General features: G+C 42.8%; 1 protein-coding gene across 1 annotated transcript in view; it reads left to right on the top strand.

The window, feature by feature from the left end:
• Positions 1-19,424, top strand: part of ITPR2 (inositol 1,4,5-trisphosphate receptor type 2) — a 491,082-nt gene extending 471,658 nt beyond the window's left edge. The window contains exons 56-57 of the mRNA XM_047741839.1: positions 15,884-16,045; positions 16,722-19,424. Coding sequence (XP_047597795.1) covers positions 15,884-16,045; positions 16,722-16,808 — 249 coding nt within the window. The 3' untranslated portion in view covers positions 16,809-19,424. The remainder of the gene's footprint in view (positions 1-15,883; positions 16,046-16,721) is intronic.
• The last annotated feature ends 224 nt before the right edge of the window (positions 19,425-19,648 follow it).

The raw sequence follows: 19,648 nt of genomic DNA, 5'->3' as shown, positions 1-19,648 counted from the left end.
TATCTCATCTGACCGGCTCCATCATGTGTCAGAAACAAGTTCCGCATGTACCAATCACTCTAGTATTTCTTTGAATTTTTTTATCTTCTCTCAGATTGATATTCTATAAAAGCAAATAATCAGGGAAGTGCTTCAGAAATGGAAAAATGGATAAAAAAACGTAAAACCCAAATAGCCACCTTTTAAAAAATGGAGGAATATATTGGTGAAATGCCCCAAAACTAGGAAGGCAGCAGCTACCATGGGATCGACAATTGCTTCCATGTTGCCTTTGTGCAAGCCTGCTTCATGGCTCATGGCTGCGATTCCTGTTCACCAAAACTCTGTGCCTTTGGTGACTCGGCATTTCATAATTATGATTAGCCAGGAGCCAGCACTCCGGAAGAACCACCATCCTCTGAAGTTACTGTATATTTGACTCTTCTTGTGGCCTCACTTGTGTTCCAGCAGCCCATACCTCTGCTTCATCATTTGCAAGCCCTCTTGTTCATCCTACCTGAAATGACCTCACTTCTTGTCACCATGTAACAGCTGCGTGGCAGAGTTACAGATCATCACCTATGGCTGATCTTGCTCACCCTGTTCAGTACTACATGGCCCAGCAACCCAGCTAGTCAGCTGTTGGTGCATTGAAGACCATGGTGGAATTCTTTTTTCTGCTGGGTGCCATTCCGTAGGTGGTCCAAATCCTGGAGCCAGCTAGGCAGTGGTTACGGCTATACTCTGCAAAGCTATCATCTGGCTGGCAGTTCAGTCCCATTTTGACATCCCACCCACGTACCCCGCTCCCAGAAGAGCATATTGGTTTGGACTCAATTCAGATTTTTTTTTTTTTTAAATTCAGTGTCCCTCAATCCACACGATGTCCTATTGGAAAAATCTAGTGAAGGAATTGTGGCTTTTTGTCGCTAATTGAAGAAGTTTGGCCTGAATGTAAGATTTCTTTGGTGCAACCTGGCCCATCATCTTTGTCCAGCTTGAAGTTTATTGTTAGATCTGTGTTGTGCTGACCCAAAGAACCACTCCAGATCTTTCTCCTGACCACTCCCCAGTTCTTTGGTGATGGACTTCAATTCAGAAGCTGGTAAAGAGGCCGGTGTTGATAAAGTCCAAGGGAAAAAAATTGGGTTTTCCAGAAGAAGGAAATTTCCAGAAATTTCCATAATTTCCACAAATTTTATCATTAGAATCAAGGAGAAGTCCTGGAGAGTGTTAGAGTATATCCATTTTATAAGAGAGGTGGGAAATAATGATGAGCATGGCAAATATGGACTACTCCCATGAGAAATATGTCAGAACCCATATTTATGGGCAATTTACAAATGAGCAAAATACTTATGACTTCCTAGTTGATAGTATCTCAAAATGGTCCTCTCAGCCATTTACATACGTAAATGAAATTTTCTATCTACAGAGACCACTCAGGTACTGTAATGGAATTTTGTCACTCTCCTGAAGCATTGGTCCCAATACCGTAAGTGATAGCCCACATTTTAATGGAACCTAGAGAGACTGTATTTTTGACTATAAGAATTAAGGTTATGCCCCTGTCTCTGCATTATTTTTTTAAAGATTTTATTTATTTGTTAGAGAGAGAGAGAGAGAGCATGCAAGCAGAGGGAGCAGCAGGCAGAGGGAGAAGCAGGCTCCCCGCTGAGGAAGAAGCCCAATGTGGGACTTGATCTCACTGGGATCATGACCTGAGCCAAAGGTAGATGCTTAACCAACTTAGCCACCCAGGCTCCCTCTGCATTATTTTTAATAGCATTCTTTTCATGCTCAGATGTGTCCCTATTTAGCCAACAAATTGTGTGATTATTCCATCAGTGTGTAAGATGAGTACAGGTAAGGATTTTCATTAAGGTTCATCCAATGATTAGTGGTGTTAAGGTATCATTGGTTAGATTTTAAAATATCTGGGGTGGTTGCTACCAACTTCAGGTCGGAATCCCCCGGTGATCAGAATCACCCAGAGTGCTATTAAAACACAGATCACTGAGCCCCAACCTTAGAGTTTCTGATTCTGCAGTTCTGGGGTAAGGCCTAGGAACTCACATTCCTATCCATTGCCCAGTTGGTGCTAATGCTGCTAGCCCAGAGGAGACACAGTTTGAGGACCACTAGCTCTTTTCCTCTGTTTGGGTAAAGACAAAGGGGAAGACTTCAAGATAGCCCATAAGTTAAAAGAAACATTTGAGGAAATGTCTTCATATGAGGGACTAGTGAAAGAACACCAGCTGCCTAGCTGGCCAGCTACAAACTCATTATAATCGGATTACAGTGGTTAAAGCTCTGTGGGGACAAGAGCGACACAGCAGACTCAGCACTGAGCTGTGCTGGGTGATTTTGACATTTGGTGACCATTCCTTAGCATGTTCTCAAGGAAAAAAAAGAACACTCATTATTATCATTATTATTATTGTTATGATTATCCCAAAGGAGGAATTTTAGTATTTTAGAAGATTTACCCATTTATATGTGTTCCGTAGACACACGTGAGGAAAAAAGGCAGTGAAATTCAAATGGTAGTAGATGCAGTTACTACAACAGATTTTTTTTTAAAAAAGATTTGTTTATTGGGGCACCTGGGTGGCTCAGTGGGTTAAAGCCTCTGCCTTCGGCTCAGGTCATGATCTCAGGGTCCTGGGATCGAGTCCCCGAATCAGGCTCTCTGCTCATCGGGGAGCCTGCTTCCCCCTCTCTCTCTGCCTGCCTCTCTGCCTACTTGTGATCTCTGCCAAATAAATAAATAAAATCTTTTAAAAATAATAAAAGATTTATTTATTTATTTGAGAGAGAGAGAGCACGCACCTGGTTGTGCACATGAGGGGAATGGGCAGAGACAAAGAGACAGAATCTTGAGCAGACTCCCCGGTGAGTGCAGAGCCTGATGTGGGGCCCAGCCCCACAACCCTGAGAGCATGACCAGAGCCAAAATCAAGAGTCAGATGCTTAACCAACTAAGTCACCCAGGTGCCCCACTACAACAAATTTTAATTGCACTTGTTATTGCCTTTGATTCTGGTGTTAAAAATTTGGGGAAATGTTTTTTTCTCTAGATATAGCATTTTCTGTAGAGATATTCTGTAAGGACTATATAGACATTCTTAGACTCTGTATAGAAAATTATAGACATATCTTCTCTGAACTCCACATATAAATCTATTATTATTAATTCTCGTAATAAAAATAGAGATGAATATGATTATTACTTTTTTTTTTTTTTTTTTTAGATTTTATTTATTTGACAGACAGAGACCACAAGGAGGCAGAGAGGCAGGCAGAGAGAGAGGAGGAAGCAGGCTCCTTGCCGAGCAGAGAGCCCGATGTGGGGCTCGATCCCAGGACCTGGAGATCATGACCTGAGCCGAAGGCAGTGGCTTAACCCACTAAGCCACCCAGGTGCCCCTGATTATTACATTTGAGAGAAATATCAGGAGAGTCCTGTCAAAATATCTGATAGGACCTACAGAAAAGCTGTTTTGATTTGCCTTTTAAAAGGAAATATACCAACTTGTAGATTAACTGAGACATGCATTGAGCTAAATTATTATTTTTATGACTAAAGCACAAAATGGAACCTATTTGAAGCTCATCATGGTTTGAAAATCCAAAACGCTCTCCAGATTGCTTCTAGAAGATGAGTGCATGAAGATATCCAGACAGACTCTTTTTTATAAAGTTTAGACAGACCCCTCTGTAAGAGTCTAGCCCCCAAAATGCTCGGATGTATCTTTCTCTAGGCCGCTGTGAGTTTGCTGCCACAACGACCTATCCATCATTTTCCCAATCATATTTGAAATACAAACATACTTTTTGTTTTTGTTGTTGACATTTTTTTATTTTGTAAACAGGATGATCTTGATGTAAATATGCTTTTCATCATCATAATCCAGGAGAGTGGTATCCAAAGTATATAAGTAAATATAAATAAAAAGATTCAGAAAAGAGATTATTAAACCATGAATCCAGTAAACTAAAAATAAATTCAGATCATGGTACATTCTAAGGTCAAGAGACTTTAAGTTTTTAATTTTAATTCCAATATAGTTAACATATAGCATTCTATTAATCTCAGGTGTACAATATAGTAATTCAACAATTCTGTACATTACTCATTGCTCATCATGATAATTATACTCTTTTTTTTTTTTTTTTGGATGCTTAAACTTTATTTTATTTTTTCAGTGTTCTAAATTCATTGTTTATGCTTCATATCCAGTACTCTGTAACAGAAGATGTGTCTTGGGGCACCTGGGTGGCCCAGTCAATTAAGTGTCTGACTCTTGGTTTTTACTCAAATTATGATCTCATGGGTCATGAGATTGAGCCCTTAGTTGGTCTCCATGCTTGGTGGGGAGTCTGCCTGAAGAATCTCCCCCTCTACCCCTCCCCCACTCACAAGTATGCACTCTCTCTCTCTCTTTCTCAAATAAATAAATTTTTGGAAGGAAGGAAGGGAGAAAAGGAAGGAAGGAAGGGAGGAAGGAAGGAGAGGAAGGAAAAGAAGGGAGGGAGGGAAGGAGGGAGTGAGGGAGGGAGTGTCTTTGGTGTATTAGGAGATTTCCATCATCATCCTGGTTCTGCCATGATCTTTCAGTATGTGACTTTGGGTCAGTAGTTTAATTTAAACTATCTTTAAGGATCTCCTCATCTCTATTAGTAAAGGAAATTCTCCAGTGTGTTTGTTAATGTATAACACCCAGTCCTGTTTTCCATTGTGTAAATCCTCCCACCGGGGCTGATTTTAGGCTACCAGCATGGGGTTACTGAATGCAGATGTTGAAACACAATGGCACGACCCAGTTCTCTTCTCTGGGGGAACAGCCATGTGGTTCTGGCCTAATAAATCATTTAGAGGCTGAATTATCCAGTCTGTTTGCTCACATTAATCATGCTAATGAGATATTTTGATCTCTGAATATAATTTTATCCTACAAGAAATAGTGCTGTCAAGTATCCATTCTCAAACACTCATTACTGACTTCAAAGCCCCCTTGGCTGACATTATTTTGGTAGCCTACTCCTACCACTCTTGCCAAAGCCACCATCAATGCCCACCTGGAGACAGTGGTCTCCCAGTAAGAGTCTCTACCATGTCCATTCTCCATGCAGCAGCCAGAATGTCCTGTTTTATTTTATTTGTGTGTGTGTGTGTGCATACGTATGTGTATGTATTTTTGCTGTAAACCAGGAATTGCCAATCGTCTGTTGGAAGCCAGAACCCTCCTATAGCTCCCTCTGTATACAGGGCTGTCCATAACTCATGCCTGTTCATGTCTGGTTCTTTACCTCCTCCAATGCCCCATCTTTCAGGTAGTACCTCACTCCGATCTTCTTTCTGTCCTTCAAATACATCAGCATCGTTTTCAGCATTGGGACATTCGCATTATTTCCCCTGCCTGAAACTCTGTCCCCTCATTTCTGTGCAAAGTTATCTTCTTCTTGTCAGTCAGACATCACTCCCAATAGCCACCTTCATGGCCTACCCAGTCTACAATAACACCCTCTTCCCTTAAGATAATTTTCAAGCCATCATTTTCTTTATAGTGCTTACCCTTATCTGAAATTATTTCATTTACGTTTATTTATTGCCACCTCCACCCCCTTTCATTATTCACCTTCCATTAGAATATTAAGCTCCAAAACAGCAAGGACTCTTTCTGAGCTGTTTACTGTTTTAGCCAGTACCTGGAAGAGTCTTTGCTACTTAGTGGGTGCTCATTAAGTATATGGTGAAGAAAAAGAGAAAGGAAGGATTTTGGTTTTGGATTAGTAAAGAACAAACAAAAAGAAAAGTAGTTTATCCTAATAATTTAATCTTATAATTTAATAATTTATCTTATTGAAAAAATAGGTTGCCCAGCTTACCAATGTTCATTACTACCATAGGCAACAACTAATCAGCTATCCATTTTACCAATAACACGTGGCAGGTACCCATGTCATGCAGGTTCTATCAAATGGAAGGCAAAAGAAGAAATCAGAAATGGATGCTCAAAAGTTTCTAAACTTTGAAATTTGTCCTCTGTGTAATTGTTGACCCCATTATTAACTAATGATATCATAAAGGTTATCCAAATGGGACAGGAAGAAGTAAAACTATCACTATTTGCAGATGATGTGATATTATATATAGAAAATCCTGAAGACTCCACCAAAATAAAAACCTGTGAGAGCCAATCAACAAGTCCGAAAAAGTTTCGGGATACAAAATCAGTACATAGAATTCTGTTGTGTTTCTATACACTAATAATGAACTGTCAGAAAGAAAAATTTTTTTAAATGTCATTTACAATTGCATCAAAAAGTATAAAACACCTACAAATAAATTTAACCAAGGATATGAAATATTTGTATAATGAAAACTATAAGACATTAATGAAAGAAATGGACAAAATCACAAATAAATGAAAAGATACTCCATCCCCACATATTAGAATGAATATTGTTAAAATATCCATCTTGCCCAAAGCAATCTAGAGATTCAGTGCAGTCCCTATCAACATTCCAATGACGTTTTTCCAAGAAATAGAACAAATAATCTTAAAATTGGTATGGAACCACAGAGAAATCTCAAGTAGCCAAAGCAATCTTGAGAAAAAAGAACAAAGCTGGAGGCATCATGCTCCCTGACATCAAGCAATAGGGATCTAAGGGAATGCTGGTGCAGGTCCTTTGACTCCTTGCTCACTCACATCTGCCTGGACACAAGCCTTCTGTTCACTGCATCATCAAGACCCATGACTGGGTTCCAGTCCCTGGGTCTTGGACCACCGTGGTTCTCAGAATGAGCTGGCCAATGGCTCAAAGGAGCCCAGAGTGCTGGACTCCATTCCCCACTCTCAGGTTACTGCTCCAGGTTGGCTCTATGCCCTATCCCTCATAGCCCCCCCGACTGCCCCACTTCCCAGGCACCCTATAGCCAGAGACTTCTGCCCCTTAGTGTTCCTGGTTCTTGACCAGCAATCCTATGAGTTATTGGTAGCAGCCCTAAGCTACTGTTGGGCCCAGGCCCTCTTGGCCTCCCAATCAAGGATCACCCTCTTTCTCACTGTGGCTCTGCCCCTGGGTGCCTGGTCAGCTGGGAGCCGATCAGAACCCTGCTGTTGGCAGATGTAGCTGACATGTTGTGTAGACACCTGGTATTAGCTGTGTCAGGGGTGAGAAGACTTGGGCCAAGAGAACCCACACGTAGTTTTGCTTTTGTGTGTAGCCACTTACTTGCCTCTCATCAGGGAGGGCAGGAAGCTCCTAAGAGGGAGGCTGGGAAATAGTTCAGGACGAGCAACCGGAATAGGAAACAAGGTGGGTTTTCGGGGGCCATAGTTTCTGCTCACAGTCCACCCTGCTGTCCGTGGTGGAAGCTGCCACCAGCCACCGTGGGCACAAAGCTAAGCTGAAGGGTCCTCATCACATCTGTATCAGCAGCACCTGTTTCTCAGGTCACTATGCAGAGCCCTCCTAGCCAACACGAGTGCATTTTCAGGTTACCTGGTGTGGGCAGGCTTTGGAGAGCCCAGTTCTCAATGTCCTAGACAGCCAAGGCCTATCAGCTGGCAGGCAGCCCCCCCCCACAGGGAGTCTCTGGTCGGCCTTATGCCTAAGTGCCTCAGCCCATGGCAGGAGGCCGCAGCCCTCCTTACCAGCTACCGTCACCACTTCCTGGCTCCCCCTGCAGTTTGGGAATGTCAGAGGGCAGGAATCTTGACCCGTGAGTCTCCAAAACTCCAGAGCCTAACCCTCGAAGACAGTTTTGCAGAAGTTTGTTCCACTGTTTTGACCCACTTCTCACCTGAGGAGGACCACGCTCATTTGCTTCACTCTGGCTCGCTAAGCTGAGGAAGCCACGGAGAGGGGGGCCTCTATGCGTCCACCTCTGCCAACACTCAAGCCTTGGGGCTGTGGGGCAATGAACATCCCTGTCCTGCTGCGCACCACACATGGGCCATGGGTCATGCCCGCTCCCACCTTGGCTGTGCTGCAGAGGAAAGAGGAGGTTGTGGGATTGAATGAGCTTCCAGTCTCTCTGATTGGTCACCCATTGATTCCAAACCCACAGCCCCGCTAAGATAAAGAGCTTTGTTACATTGTTTCATAACCATACACCACTCTTATGTGGGACCTATTTCTCTCTCTGCCTTCTGGAGCAATGACTACTTCCTGTCAGGCTTCCCGGCTAGCAGCCCCCTTCCCATCCACTCGCTGGAGGCAGTGCCATGGAGGGGGGCCAGATAGGAGCGAGCAGGGACACCAGCGGTCATTGTCACTGAGCATTGGGTTAGGTGCCTTCCAGAGCTAAAAAGTAGGGGCCCCAACCTCTATACCTCTCGCGTCAGCAGTCCAAGGATACTTTGTGTTTGTGTAGTGATTTGTAATGTTCAAACCAGTTTCGCCTACATAATGCAGACTTGATCTCTGAGCATTTAGATTTTTAAAATATTTCAAGGTCTGACAATGCCACTCTAAAGGGATTTTGTTGCTTTACAAAGATCATTCGATACAGATTTGCTTTGGATAACTACCACATTTCAAGTTGTTCAAACCACACAAATTTGGTGCTCTACTGCATTTGTGGGAACCCGCCAGTTGCAGAAGAAAGATACAGGAAGATATGAATACAGAATAAACAGAGATACAGAAGGAATATACAGTTAATAAGGCTGGCAAAGGAATCTTCCAGTTCTGTAACATGTCATTTTTTTTTAACACATAGAATGAGTTACCGAGTTTTTCATTTATTTGTCAATCCCAGAATAGTGTTTTAATTTCAAAGGACACAGCTAGATCCTTTCTGTCCCCTCCAGTCCCTAAAGTTTGTCAGACAAGTGTATATTTTCCAGCTCATCCTTCCCTCCTCATGAATGAACCCAGGGTCTGCATCTGAACCCCCATGAGAACCAGCCTATTTGTTTCCCACATTAGCAATACTTGTCAGATGCGGGTGTGATGTTTAAGGCAACAAGGCTAGAAACCCAGATGCCAGTGTTATGGGTGTCCCTTAAATTTTTGAGATCATGCCTAACCTGCCATTGAGGTCACCATATTGGTGAGAAGGTGGGAAGACCCCATGTCTCTACTCCATTGAGCAGAGAATGGGTTGGGATACATGAAGCATTCCCCGCCTAGCCAAAGTGATTCCTTTCACCTCACAAAGAATCCTTGTTCCAGGTTATTTGTGTGGGTCTGAAGTTCCCAGAAAGGAGCAATGGTGCTTCCCCTCAGGGACCTTCCAGTAAGTAGGTAGTATTTGCATTGCTAGTGTTCCTTCAGAGAGCAATTTCTGCTGACGTCTTCAAACCAGAAGGCAAAGAGGAATGCAGTGGGTCATATTGAGGCTTTGGGGAAATGGTTATACTTGTCAGCCTAGGAGGGTTTGTAAATGATTTCAGATTGGAAAATGCAGTATAAACAGAAGGCTTAGAAGAGAGATGGTAACCAAGACCTTAGCAAAAATGGTCTTGTGGCAGCACATTCTAAGCATAGTCAGGGAGAGTGGAAACAGAGGTGAAGGTCTATATTAAATGGTTTATTGGCATTCCATGACAATACAACACATGGTATGTTCAGTGTGTAGCCCCATTAACAATACTTTAGAGCACTCTGCAAAATTGCCGTGAATGTCAAGTGTTGATACATTTTCATCAGTGTCTGCATATGGATCTGAGAGACTGCCTAGAGGCTTGGTGTTTTTTGTTTTCAATAAGTAAGCCTCTAACATGCCCCAGAAGTAACCAAGGGGTTACTCAAATTATTATATTCTCACTGTGGTCTGCTTTCCTTGGCAAGTTCAAAAGCTAAGCAATGACCCCTCCGTTAGTTGTGGAGAAGTAGTCCAGTGCAGTGAAAGGAGCACAAGATTTCCAGTTGCACAGGGTGGAGGCCAAGAGCTGGCCCAGCCACTTACAACACCTGTGTGACCTTGGGCAAGAAACAAACCCTTTTCCTGCCTCAGTGTCCTCGTCTACAAAATGGGGATGGTAATAGTCTCCACCTTGTGGAATTGTTGTGGACTTTTGCCAGAGCATGACTAAAGTGCCTAACACTTGCTAGGCAGCCAACAGCTGGGATCAATTACTATGATGAAGAATACAGACCTTGTTTCCTCTTTAGCTTACAAACAGACAACTTTTAATGGGTACCTAGTAGAGCCTTCACCAAAGCTTGGCTCATCCATCCCATTACTACTACTACTACTACTACTACTACTACTACTACTACTACTACTTCCTCTTTTTCTTCTTCTTTTTCATTATGTTCAGTTAGCCAACATATAGTGCATCATTAGTTTTTGGTGTAGTGGTCAGATAAAGGGCTGGTATCTGAGATCTATAAAGAACTTATCAAACTCAGCATTCACAGAACAAATAACCCAGTCACGAAATGGGCAGAAGACATGAATAGACACTTCTCCAAACATACAAGTGGCTAACAGACATACAAGTATCTAGCAGACACATGAGAAACTGTGCAACGTCACTAGCCACCAGGGAAATACATTACATTACTTTTAATCTCGCTCTGATGTGGGGAGAAATCCTTATAATCCTACATGTTCTTGAGCCCATGGCCAGTGACGCATCATCAGGGATAGTTTCCATAAAAACTGTTCCATTATGTAATGTGGATGAACTTGTCCAGAGGTAGAAATCAAGTGCAGGGACATCTGCCACTGTACTTAAGACCTCCAGGAAATCTAAACTTTCTAGGTTTCAGGCTGGGCATTTGTAACAGGCTGAGCTTGGCTTATGTGGTTTCAAGGGTCACGTCTAGCCTCAACACTGTTTCTGTTGGCTCCCTTGGGGAGCTCGAGGCTTGTCTCAGCAATTTGATTTGTGGAACTTGCCTTGAATTCGTGGCTCACAGAAGGATGAGCTGGAGGAGACACAGAGACCACCTGGGTTCACATTCTGGTCTTACAAATGAGGAAACCGGGACTCAGAGAGCCAGGCTCCTCCATTCCCTTAAATCATGTAGCTAGTTTTCAGTTGCTCTAAAACCAGAACCCAGGAGTTCTGACCCCTAGGTCCATGATCTTTCCATCAGACCACATTGCCTCTTTGGCACAAATGAGGTATCATGCTGAAGAATTAGACATGAAAACAGCACAGCTAACCTTGAGGGACAACTGACCCCCTAACCATTTTATTGAATAACTGCAAAAGTAAATAAGTCAAATTGATCTGACTATTGAACGTACTATTTGAAAGATTTTTTTTCATTTCAGGTCATCTAGAAAGATACATTATTTTTAGAATCTAGGGATAGCTAGAGGGTGACAGCACGTTCTGGGAGTCCTTTCTCAGAACCATAACTGGTTTATCTCTGAGCTTTGCATTTTAGAACCTTCGAGAAGCTCTGAATTTCCACTCATCGAGTTACTAGGTTCTTACACTGTAACCTCAGAGCCTAACAGTTAATCTTGAACTTCTCCGAGTTTATGCTACCCTGTGGTCAAATAATTTCATTCCTGGTGGAAGAAGGAAATGATTTCATATTGACTAACAGAAGTCGACATGGGAATCTGCTAGTCATGTGCGTGACCACAAGATGTACGTAGCCTATATGAGTAACTGGGAAGTAACAGATCAAATCAATCTGCTTTGTTAGATGGCAGTCACCCTACACATCAATAGGGTAAGGAAGTGGTGTCCTGTTCTGTACGTCCATCTTGCAGTTCTGGCTTGGACAAAAATCCAAGGTCTCACCTGCTCAGTTTGAGCCTTCCATGGAAGCCACTCCTTTGTTCCATAAGAGCAGAAAGAGAAACCTTGGGGCCTTTAATTGGGGGCCACTTTTGATGAAAAGTATATGCAGCATTTTTTCTGAGCACACTATTGCATTTGAGTTAATTTTGGTGAAAAAAAAAATAAAAACGTACTTCCTGCACTCATTTGAAGAAACATCAGTTGTGAACATTATTTTTAAAAGACTGGCTTTACTTATAAGAAAGGGGACAGAGAGCAATTTCGGTTTTTATTTCCCCCCACTTTAGTGAGAGAGGTAAAACATTCATGTCAAGTTCCTTAAAAATTAAGGAAAGAATCTACAGAACACTCAATACTGAAAAGAAGTCTTAATTACATGTGGTATGTAGGTTTCAGATTATGGTCTGTTGATGTAGAGGGGAAGGCCAGAATAAAACAAAAGCACAAATGTGGGAGAGAAGAGACTGAAACAGGCAAACAGGCAGAAACAGAGAAAGATAAAAGTGGCAAAAGAAAGAAAGGTGAGGAAAACCAAAACGGGATTAGAAACAAGAACAGCTTTGGGGGACTACGAGAAAGGACCGTAGAGCCCACAAGCCCAGGCTCGTCCTTACTTTCACCAGCCTTTGGCAGAAGTCTTACCCTCCACCTAGTCTGGAACTTTGCTGGGGTTTGCTGGCTATTGTTCTCCCAGTGCCCAGCACAGATGTGGTAAACCCAGAAAGAAAGAGTAAATGAACAGATGAACACAGGGACAAGTGAAGGGTGAGCATGTAGGTGGAGTCCCGACCCTGGGACACCTACTATAAGATCTCTTCAAATTTGGTTTCACAGAGTCTTACCCATGTTCCCTTTGAAGTAGTGATGTTGTTGGCTAAGCATCAGAGCAGTGGTTTCCTTCTGTTTCTTTTGGAGACTTTCCGAAAGTTAATGATCTCACCATCCTGACCCTGGGTATCACCATGTCCATTAGCACCTGCTCACTCCAGACCCAGCTGTCGGAAGCTTTCCAACCCTTCTGGTCCATCAGCGCCCCCCTAAAATCCCTATCCTGGTACAAACCAGCTCTCCTGCCCCAGAATACTGCCTTCCTAGCTCTCCCAAAACCATCCCTAGTCATTCAGCCCACTTGATGGCAGCTGCCTATTTCCCTAGCCCTTCCAAACTGAGGGCCCTGCTGACTGGGTTGCTCTGCACGAAGGACTCATCACATCTTCACCCGCACGTGAAAATGCCATTTTCAACCCTTTCCCATCACTTCCCCTCTGATACCTCCTGCTCACTCTTGTACATTCCAGCACAGATTTTGGTCCTTGGCCACCCACAGCCTCCTTATCCACCCCAACCACTGATGTCCTTCAGGAAGACCTCAGGGACTTTGTGCACAATTCACCCAAAGATTAGCCCCTGCAAATTCAGTGATTTTTTTTTTTTTAATTGTAAAGACACATTACATAAAATTTGCCATTTTTAAGTGTACCATTGTTCAGGATTAAATACAGTCACATTACCATTACTACAACCCGTTTCAGAGATTGCGTCTTCCCTAATGGAAACTCCACACCCACTAAATACTAACTCCCCCAATTCCCTGATACTTTAGCAGATTGAAGGCACTCTCGCCCTAAAATCTTCACTTCCTGAAGTTGTTCTACCTTCAGAATCTTCGATTTTCTCATTCCACTTTCTGTCCATAGTCTTCCATCTTGCCTTGCAAGAGACCTTGATGCAGACGGGTCTGGGTTGGGGTCCCAGCTAAACCATGTGCTAGCCTCAGTTTCTTCATTTGTAAAGCTCCAACCATCGATGACACTGTGAAGAATACAGATACTAGACAGATAAGAGAACTGAATTAAGTGAGCTGTTGAAAGGATTAAGTGCTTGTAGAGCTGGGAGCCCAGGTTGGTTCTCCATCCCGCCTGCCAGGCCACGTGTTAGCGTGTTAGCTTCCCGCACTCCAGCCAGCACTCTGCGGACAGCCCTAACTTCCCCACACCGTGTCTTTCTGATACCATCCTTCGTCAGTCCAGCTCTCTGCCTCACCTGAACATTAACCTGGCTGTTGGGAAATCATGGATTTTGCGGGCGTTATGACAAGGCATGGTTTCCCACTTTGCTGGGCCACCCATCCTACCCTAGAAGTGTTTCATGGATCCTTAATTGGCTTCCTCCTCCCACTCGCTTCAACAGCTCTTCCAGATCTTTCCCCTTCCGGTCCATCTCCCAACCCTCCCACTACTCCAGCAGTTAACATGTATCCCTTTCATCTGCGTAGACCAGAGCTCCGAAACTGCAGTGCATGTAGGAATCATGAACTTCGCCAAAGACATTCTGGTTTGGAAAGAGGGAATGGGATTGAAATCTGCAGTTTTAACAAGCAACCCCTGAGGATTTTGATATATACAGTGCACAGTCCACTTTTCATGGAACGCTATCCTAAGCCACAAGCCCCTTGGAGCAGATACCTTATCTGATTTTCACCTCTAAATACCAGGCCAAAGATGCAGAAGGGGAGATTGAATGAATGAATTTGGCTGTCACTCTGCACTTCAGATTAATTTAAGTTACCATCCTCCTTTGAAATACTAATTAGCCACAGCTCTTTAAGTGCAGTTTCAAATTCTTTAATATGTTTCCTCTTTAATTCTTTATCTGCCCTTTTTATTGCGTTGGGGGTAGGGAACCATAAAGAACTTGTTTTCTGAGCGGTGACAGTAACTACAAGACACCAGCAACAGCCCCATGGCTGGACAAGATTGAGAAAGAAGGACAGAGATAGGTCTGACCTCAGGGGAGGAAAGTAAGTACTCATGGGCCCTCATTCTAGTGACTGGCCAGGCAGAAGTCATAGCAACCACCACAGTCAGTGGGATTCTCTGAAGTGGGAGGAATTTTTTTTTTTTTTTAGGATGTTATTTATTTATTTGACAGAGAGAGACAATAAGAGACGGAACACAAGCAGGGGGAGAGGGAGAAGAGAAGCAGGCTTCCCACCAAGCTGGGAGCCGGATGCGGGGCTCAATCCCAGGACCCTGGGATCATGACCCAAGCCAAAGTCAGCCACTTAACGACGACTGAGCCACCCAGGTGCCCCTGAAGTGGGAGCTATCTTAATCGGGGAGATCACGCTAGAAATGTTGGGAAAAGGTGACCTAGAGAAATAGGGAGGTAAATAGCGATGCAGGCTGACATCCCCAGTCGGTAATGGAAAGGTTCACCTGGCTTCCAATCCTAGCTCTGCCATTCCCTTGCTTGTCAAATGGGTGTTTAAACTGTTGGGGTGGCTCATTATCTCATCTGTAAAATGGGGGCAATATGATTTACCTTGTAAGCTCTTTTGAGGATTGAAAAGTTCACTGTAAGTAATGCAGGGTGCTTCTATGATGTTAAGCCATCAGAGTTTTCAAGAGAACCGGGCATCGGGTGAGCTCCTTGTTTCTCCAACAACGGAGGGCTACACACACACACACACACACACACCCCTACACCCAGTCTGCCTAGAAAAACAGAAGTGGTATCAGCTATTGCCCTCTGGGGAAGTCTAACTCTGAAACCTCATCCTCACTGTAATAAAATAGTTTCCAAAGGGAGCAGACAGAGTAACCTAGGGCCATGCCCTCCCACTTCCCTCTTGCCTGAGCGGAGTTCAGAGCCCGTCTTGGGGAAGTGGGTGGTGAACTAGTTTGGCACGGGTGGCCGGAACTGAAACATTTCTTTTACCGCCCTCCTATTCTGCTGCCCCTTTCTTTTCTGGGGAGAGGGGGTGGGGGGAGGGGAGAAAGAGCTCATGCCTCTACTGTACACACACATACTTGGATCTGTTCTCCGTAGCCTCCAGACCCGACCTCCTCATTCACCAGGATTCACTGGATGCCCTTTGAGCTCAGTGTGCTCTGCTGAATGATGCACCCAGGACCTACCTGGGAGCCCACAGGAAGTTTGTCCCAATATTTAAAATCTTCCTCCAGCTCATGAAAACCAAAGCCTAACCTGCCCTTCATTCCCACCCACAGACCACCCCAGGGCCTGGCCAGAAAGAGTCCCTTTGCCTTGAGTACTAAGAAACTTTGATTTAAACATTTAATACTAATGAGCCCCTATGACCCCTCTTTACAGAACTCCAGGCTCCCTTCCAATACTTATTCCCTTGCTCTTGAACATGTATTTGCTTCTAGGAGAAGAATTTAGACTGGTTTCCTCGGATGCGAGCCATGTCCCTCGTTAGCAATGAAGGTGATGGTGAGCAAAATGAGATTCGGAACCTGCAGGAGAAGTTGGAATCCACCATGAGCTTGGTCAAACAGCTGTCGGCACAGCTGGCAGAGCTCAAAGAGCAGGTCAGTGTGCTCGGGGAGCTGGAGCTGCCGCTGGGTGGGGTGAGTCAGGGGAGACCTGAGGCTCCTGGGAGCAGGACTGTTATTCACAGAGAGCTGTAAAGTCCAGGTCACTAGTGTGACTCTTCTCCACCTATGGGAGTGGGGGGATGGGGGGAGAAGACACAAAGCACAAAATACAAGGGCCTCTTTGCACTTTTTGATAGAAAATTATATTTTCTGCCATCCTAGCAATTACTAAGCTCATCGGGAAGGCAGATCGTCATCCGGACCTGTCATTTCAATGCTATAATCAACCCCTTCATCGTGTGAAATTATTAGCAGTAGTAAAAATACTATCAAAAGTAGCTGTGATAACTATTCAAATGACTACCATGATGGTGATGATTATCTGACAAGTCAGAGCTGCTTGAAAAGAACCATGGTTCCTGTTTTTAAACCACAGAGAGGGATTTGCCTTTTCTCTCTCTCTCTCTCTCTCTCTCTCGGTGGAAATTCACTTAAAAAAAAAAAATCCACCCGCCTTTTTTTTTTTTTTTTTTTTTTTTTGTAACTATATTCTGGAGGATGCCAGACAGACTGTAGGTGCTTGGGAAATATTAACCCCACATTGCGTAGCCCACCAGCACTGTGGAAAAAGTGAGAAAATGAGCTCAACACACTCTCTCTTTCCCTCCAGATGACAGAACAAAGGAAGAATAAGCAGAGACTGGGCTTTCTCGGATCAAACACACCCCATGTGAACCATCACATGCCATCACACTGAGACCATGGTGGGGGAAGCCGTGACTAGCCTTTCATCAGTGTCCTGCCTGATCACTGAATAAAGAACTGAGACGGAGGGGAGTGAACAGTGCCTATTGTTGAAAGTTAAAAACAACCAAGTGCCAAGATGTTGAGTGGTTTAGCTCTGAGAACAATTTATAACTGTGTTTTCATGGTTGAGAGGACCAAACTTAAAAGCTAGAAAGCACACATCACGCATTCTTAATGTAACGTGAAGTAGCTTGCTTGGAAATGGGAGGAGGGGTAGGGGGAGGCAGGGTGCGCGGGGGTGCGGCTGGGACAGACGACCTTTGGCTAAATCAGTAAGAGTCAGTTTTGTCTTAAATGCTGACGGCGACCTTCGTCGCGGTCAGTTGGGATTTATTTCTCTTAATTATGGCAAATAGGTTAGCGATACAGGAATTCATACGGGGGCTAAGTTTTCCTAAGGAAAATAACAGTAGAGATTAAAAATGAGAGTTGCAAAGAAAAATGTTAATGCTTCCAAACTGTAGCTGTCACAGGGCAATTTTCTTATTTATAACGTGCAACACAATGGATTTCCAGCTCTTTGGAGCTCATGCCCCTCACACTGACAGCATAACTGGAATGTGATTGCTTTCTCCCGGGTGCTGAGGGGCTCTGTCACTGCGGAGCACAAAAGGGGATTTTCAGATAACCCGTTCAAAACATGTTTTAAGTCATGTGGAGGGGAAGATTTTAAAAGATTTGGGGAAGAAAAAGCTGGCGGTAAGCCCCCGGGGAGAATTTTTTTGTGTGTGTGAACATATGTATGCTATTAAAATGTATTGAGAATAATAAATGGAAATGCTTAAAGGTAACAGGGAATATTGAGAAACTTACGATAGTCACATTGCCTTTTATAAATATGAAGTAAAAGCTATTTGATTCATGTTTGCTGTGCTTAAGGAACTGAGTGGTTTTATTTATCCTATCTGTGTAGTTAGGGGCGAAAAAACCCAAGAAATTTATTGAATACTCAAGAAAATGCGGCATTTCAATTGTGGATTTTAAACTGTATCGGTAAGAGCTTTTCAGAATGTAGAGAGATAATCATCTCTTCCCCAAATTGTTTTTATGTTAAATTATGCAACCAGGATTTGTGGAGGGGGAAAAAAACCTGCCGTGCTCATAATATTTGTAGACACTAAACATTTAGGATGTTAAAGCAAAATATGGGTAATGGAAGAATGGATGCTTGGTAAGGGGACAAGGCCCCTGATCCCAAAGTCTGGGAGATGCTTTGCAAATTGACCTCTGGCCCCTGTCTCCCAAGGAACAATTACGTCCAGAGTCTTAAAACTCTCAAGTTATTACTGGCAAAGTTTAAGGTCTGGGTAGGGTTTCTTATGACCATTTTTAAAGTTCTTTGGATTGCTGTCATTTAGTTTAAAACTATTGGCTCTTAAAATTCTTGAGTCATGGTCTGAGTAGATTAAAAATGGATTCCTGAACCAATCCTTCCACAATGTTGAAATGTAGGCTTGGAATGAATGTGTGGAGACCCAGAACAACAGTTACTTAACTGACTCTACTAGTACCTCCCACCCCTCTACTCCTGTACTTCCCCCACATTAAGAATTCTTTACTGTGACACCGTAGTATTTTTCCTTACCAGTCGCGGAAGAGCCATGATCCCGAAATACTAAGAAATTGAGATATATATCTAACTGCAGCATAAAACTTTGAACCTAATAGGCATTCAACAAATGTATGAGAAATTTCACCGTGGTTCAGTGACCCTTAATTCTTTATTAAAACTTTGAACGATATCACATACTTGATTTTTTTTAAATGGCTTCAGCAAACCAAAGTCAACCAAGGCAGTCATTGTTTTAATCCAGGACCATCGTTGTTATAACAGTATTAGATTAAAGTAGATTTTAAAGTATTTTAATTAAACAGAGAGTTTGCAGATGGGGAGAAGAAGAGGAAATTGTTAAAGACTGACCCTATTCCAGGGTAGGAAACCATCTCTGTTTTAACATGAAACAAGACATTTTTGATGTCTGAACATTAAGAGAAGAGATTAATTTGTCCAGAGGAGAGCAGCCTGCTTTTCACTTGATGGACTATCTATTCTTTCCTGGGACCATGCTGGTTCTTTTTTATAGCAAATAAGCCATTGGGTATATAACTGCTATCAACAAATGACCTAACCTCTCCACCCATTGTCAGGCACAGCTCACCATTTTATAGCATATAAAATACCCAAATGAGATTGCAACTGACCTGACTCTTACTTGTCCAAAACGGAAATATTTCTCAGTTGTGTTTTTCTTTCCTGCCTAGATACTTAGAGATTACAGAGCAAAATAAAACAAAACGTAAAAGCAAACAAAAAAAGCACTCTCCAGGCTCTTAAAGTCATGATGTCACAAGAAGATAATGATGGGGAAATTTGACACTGGATATAAGTTCATACTTGTTATGTATATGTTTGGTAATGCAACTGGAATATTGGACCTAGGCAAGTATTGGTTAACATTTTTATATTTATATAGTGATATTAAAATGAGTACAGTAATCTTTGATTTTGATGTTAAGGGAAATGTCTTATTCCTTAGTTATTAAAATGCATCAGTTATTAAAAGCATCAGTTTCTGCTGCATATAATTTTTAATTTCAAAAAGATTTTATTCCCCTGCATGCTACATTCTGAGGCCCAAGAGTTTAATAGAAGTATGTTTCCTAATTTATAATATCATTTGAGATGAGTTTTTCTATCAGATAAGACTACAATATTAATAAATAAATTATATACATGTAAAAATTATTTTTTCAACCTCTTGAGAAAGTTCATTGAGAAAGGGCTTATTT

Source organism: Lutra lutra, chromosome 8 (assembly GCF_902655055.1).
Source record: "Lutra lutra chromosome 8, mLutLut1.2, whole genome shotgun sequence".
In the NCBI taxonomy this organism is placed as follows: Eukaryota; Metazoa; Chordata; class Mammalia; order Carnivora; family Mustelidae; genus Lutra; species Lutra lutra.
This window is presented reverse-complemented; position numbering and strand designations above follow the sequence as displayed.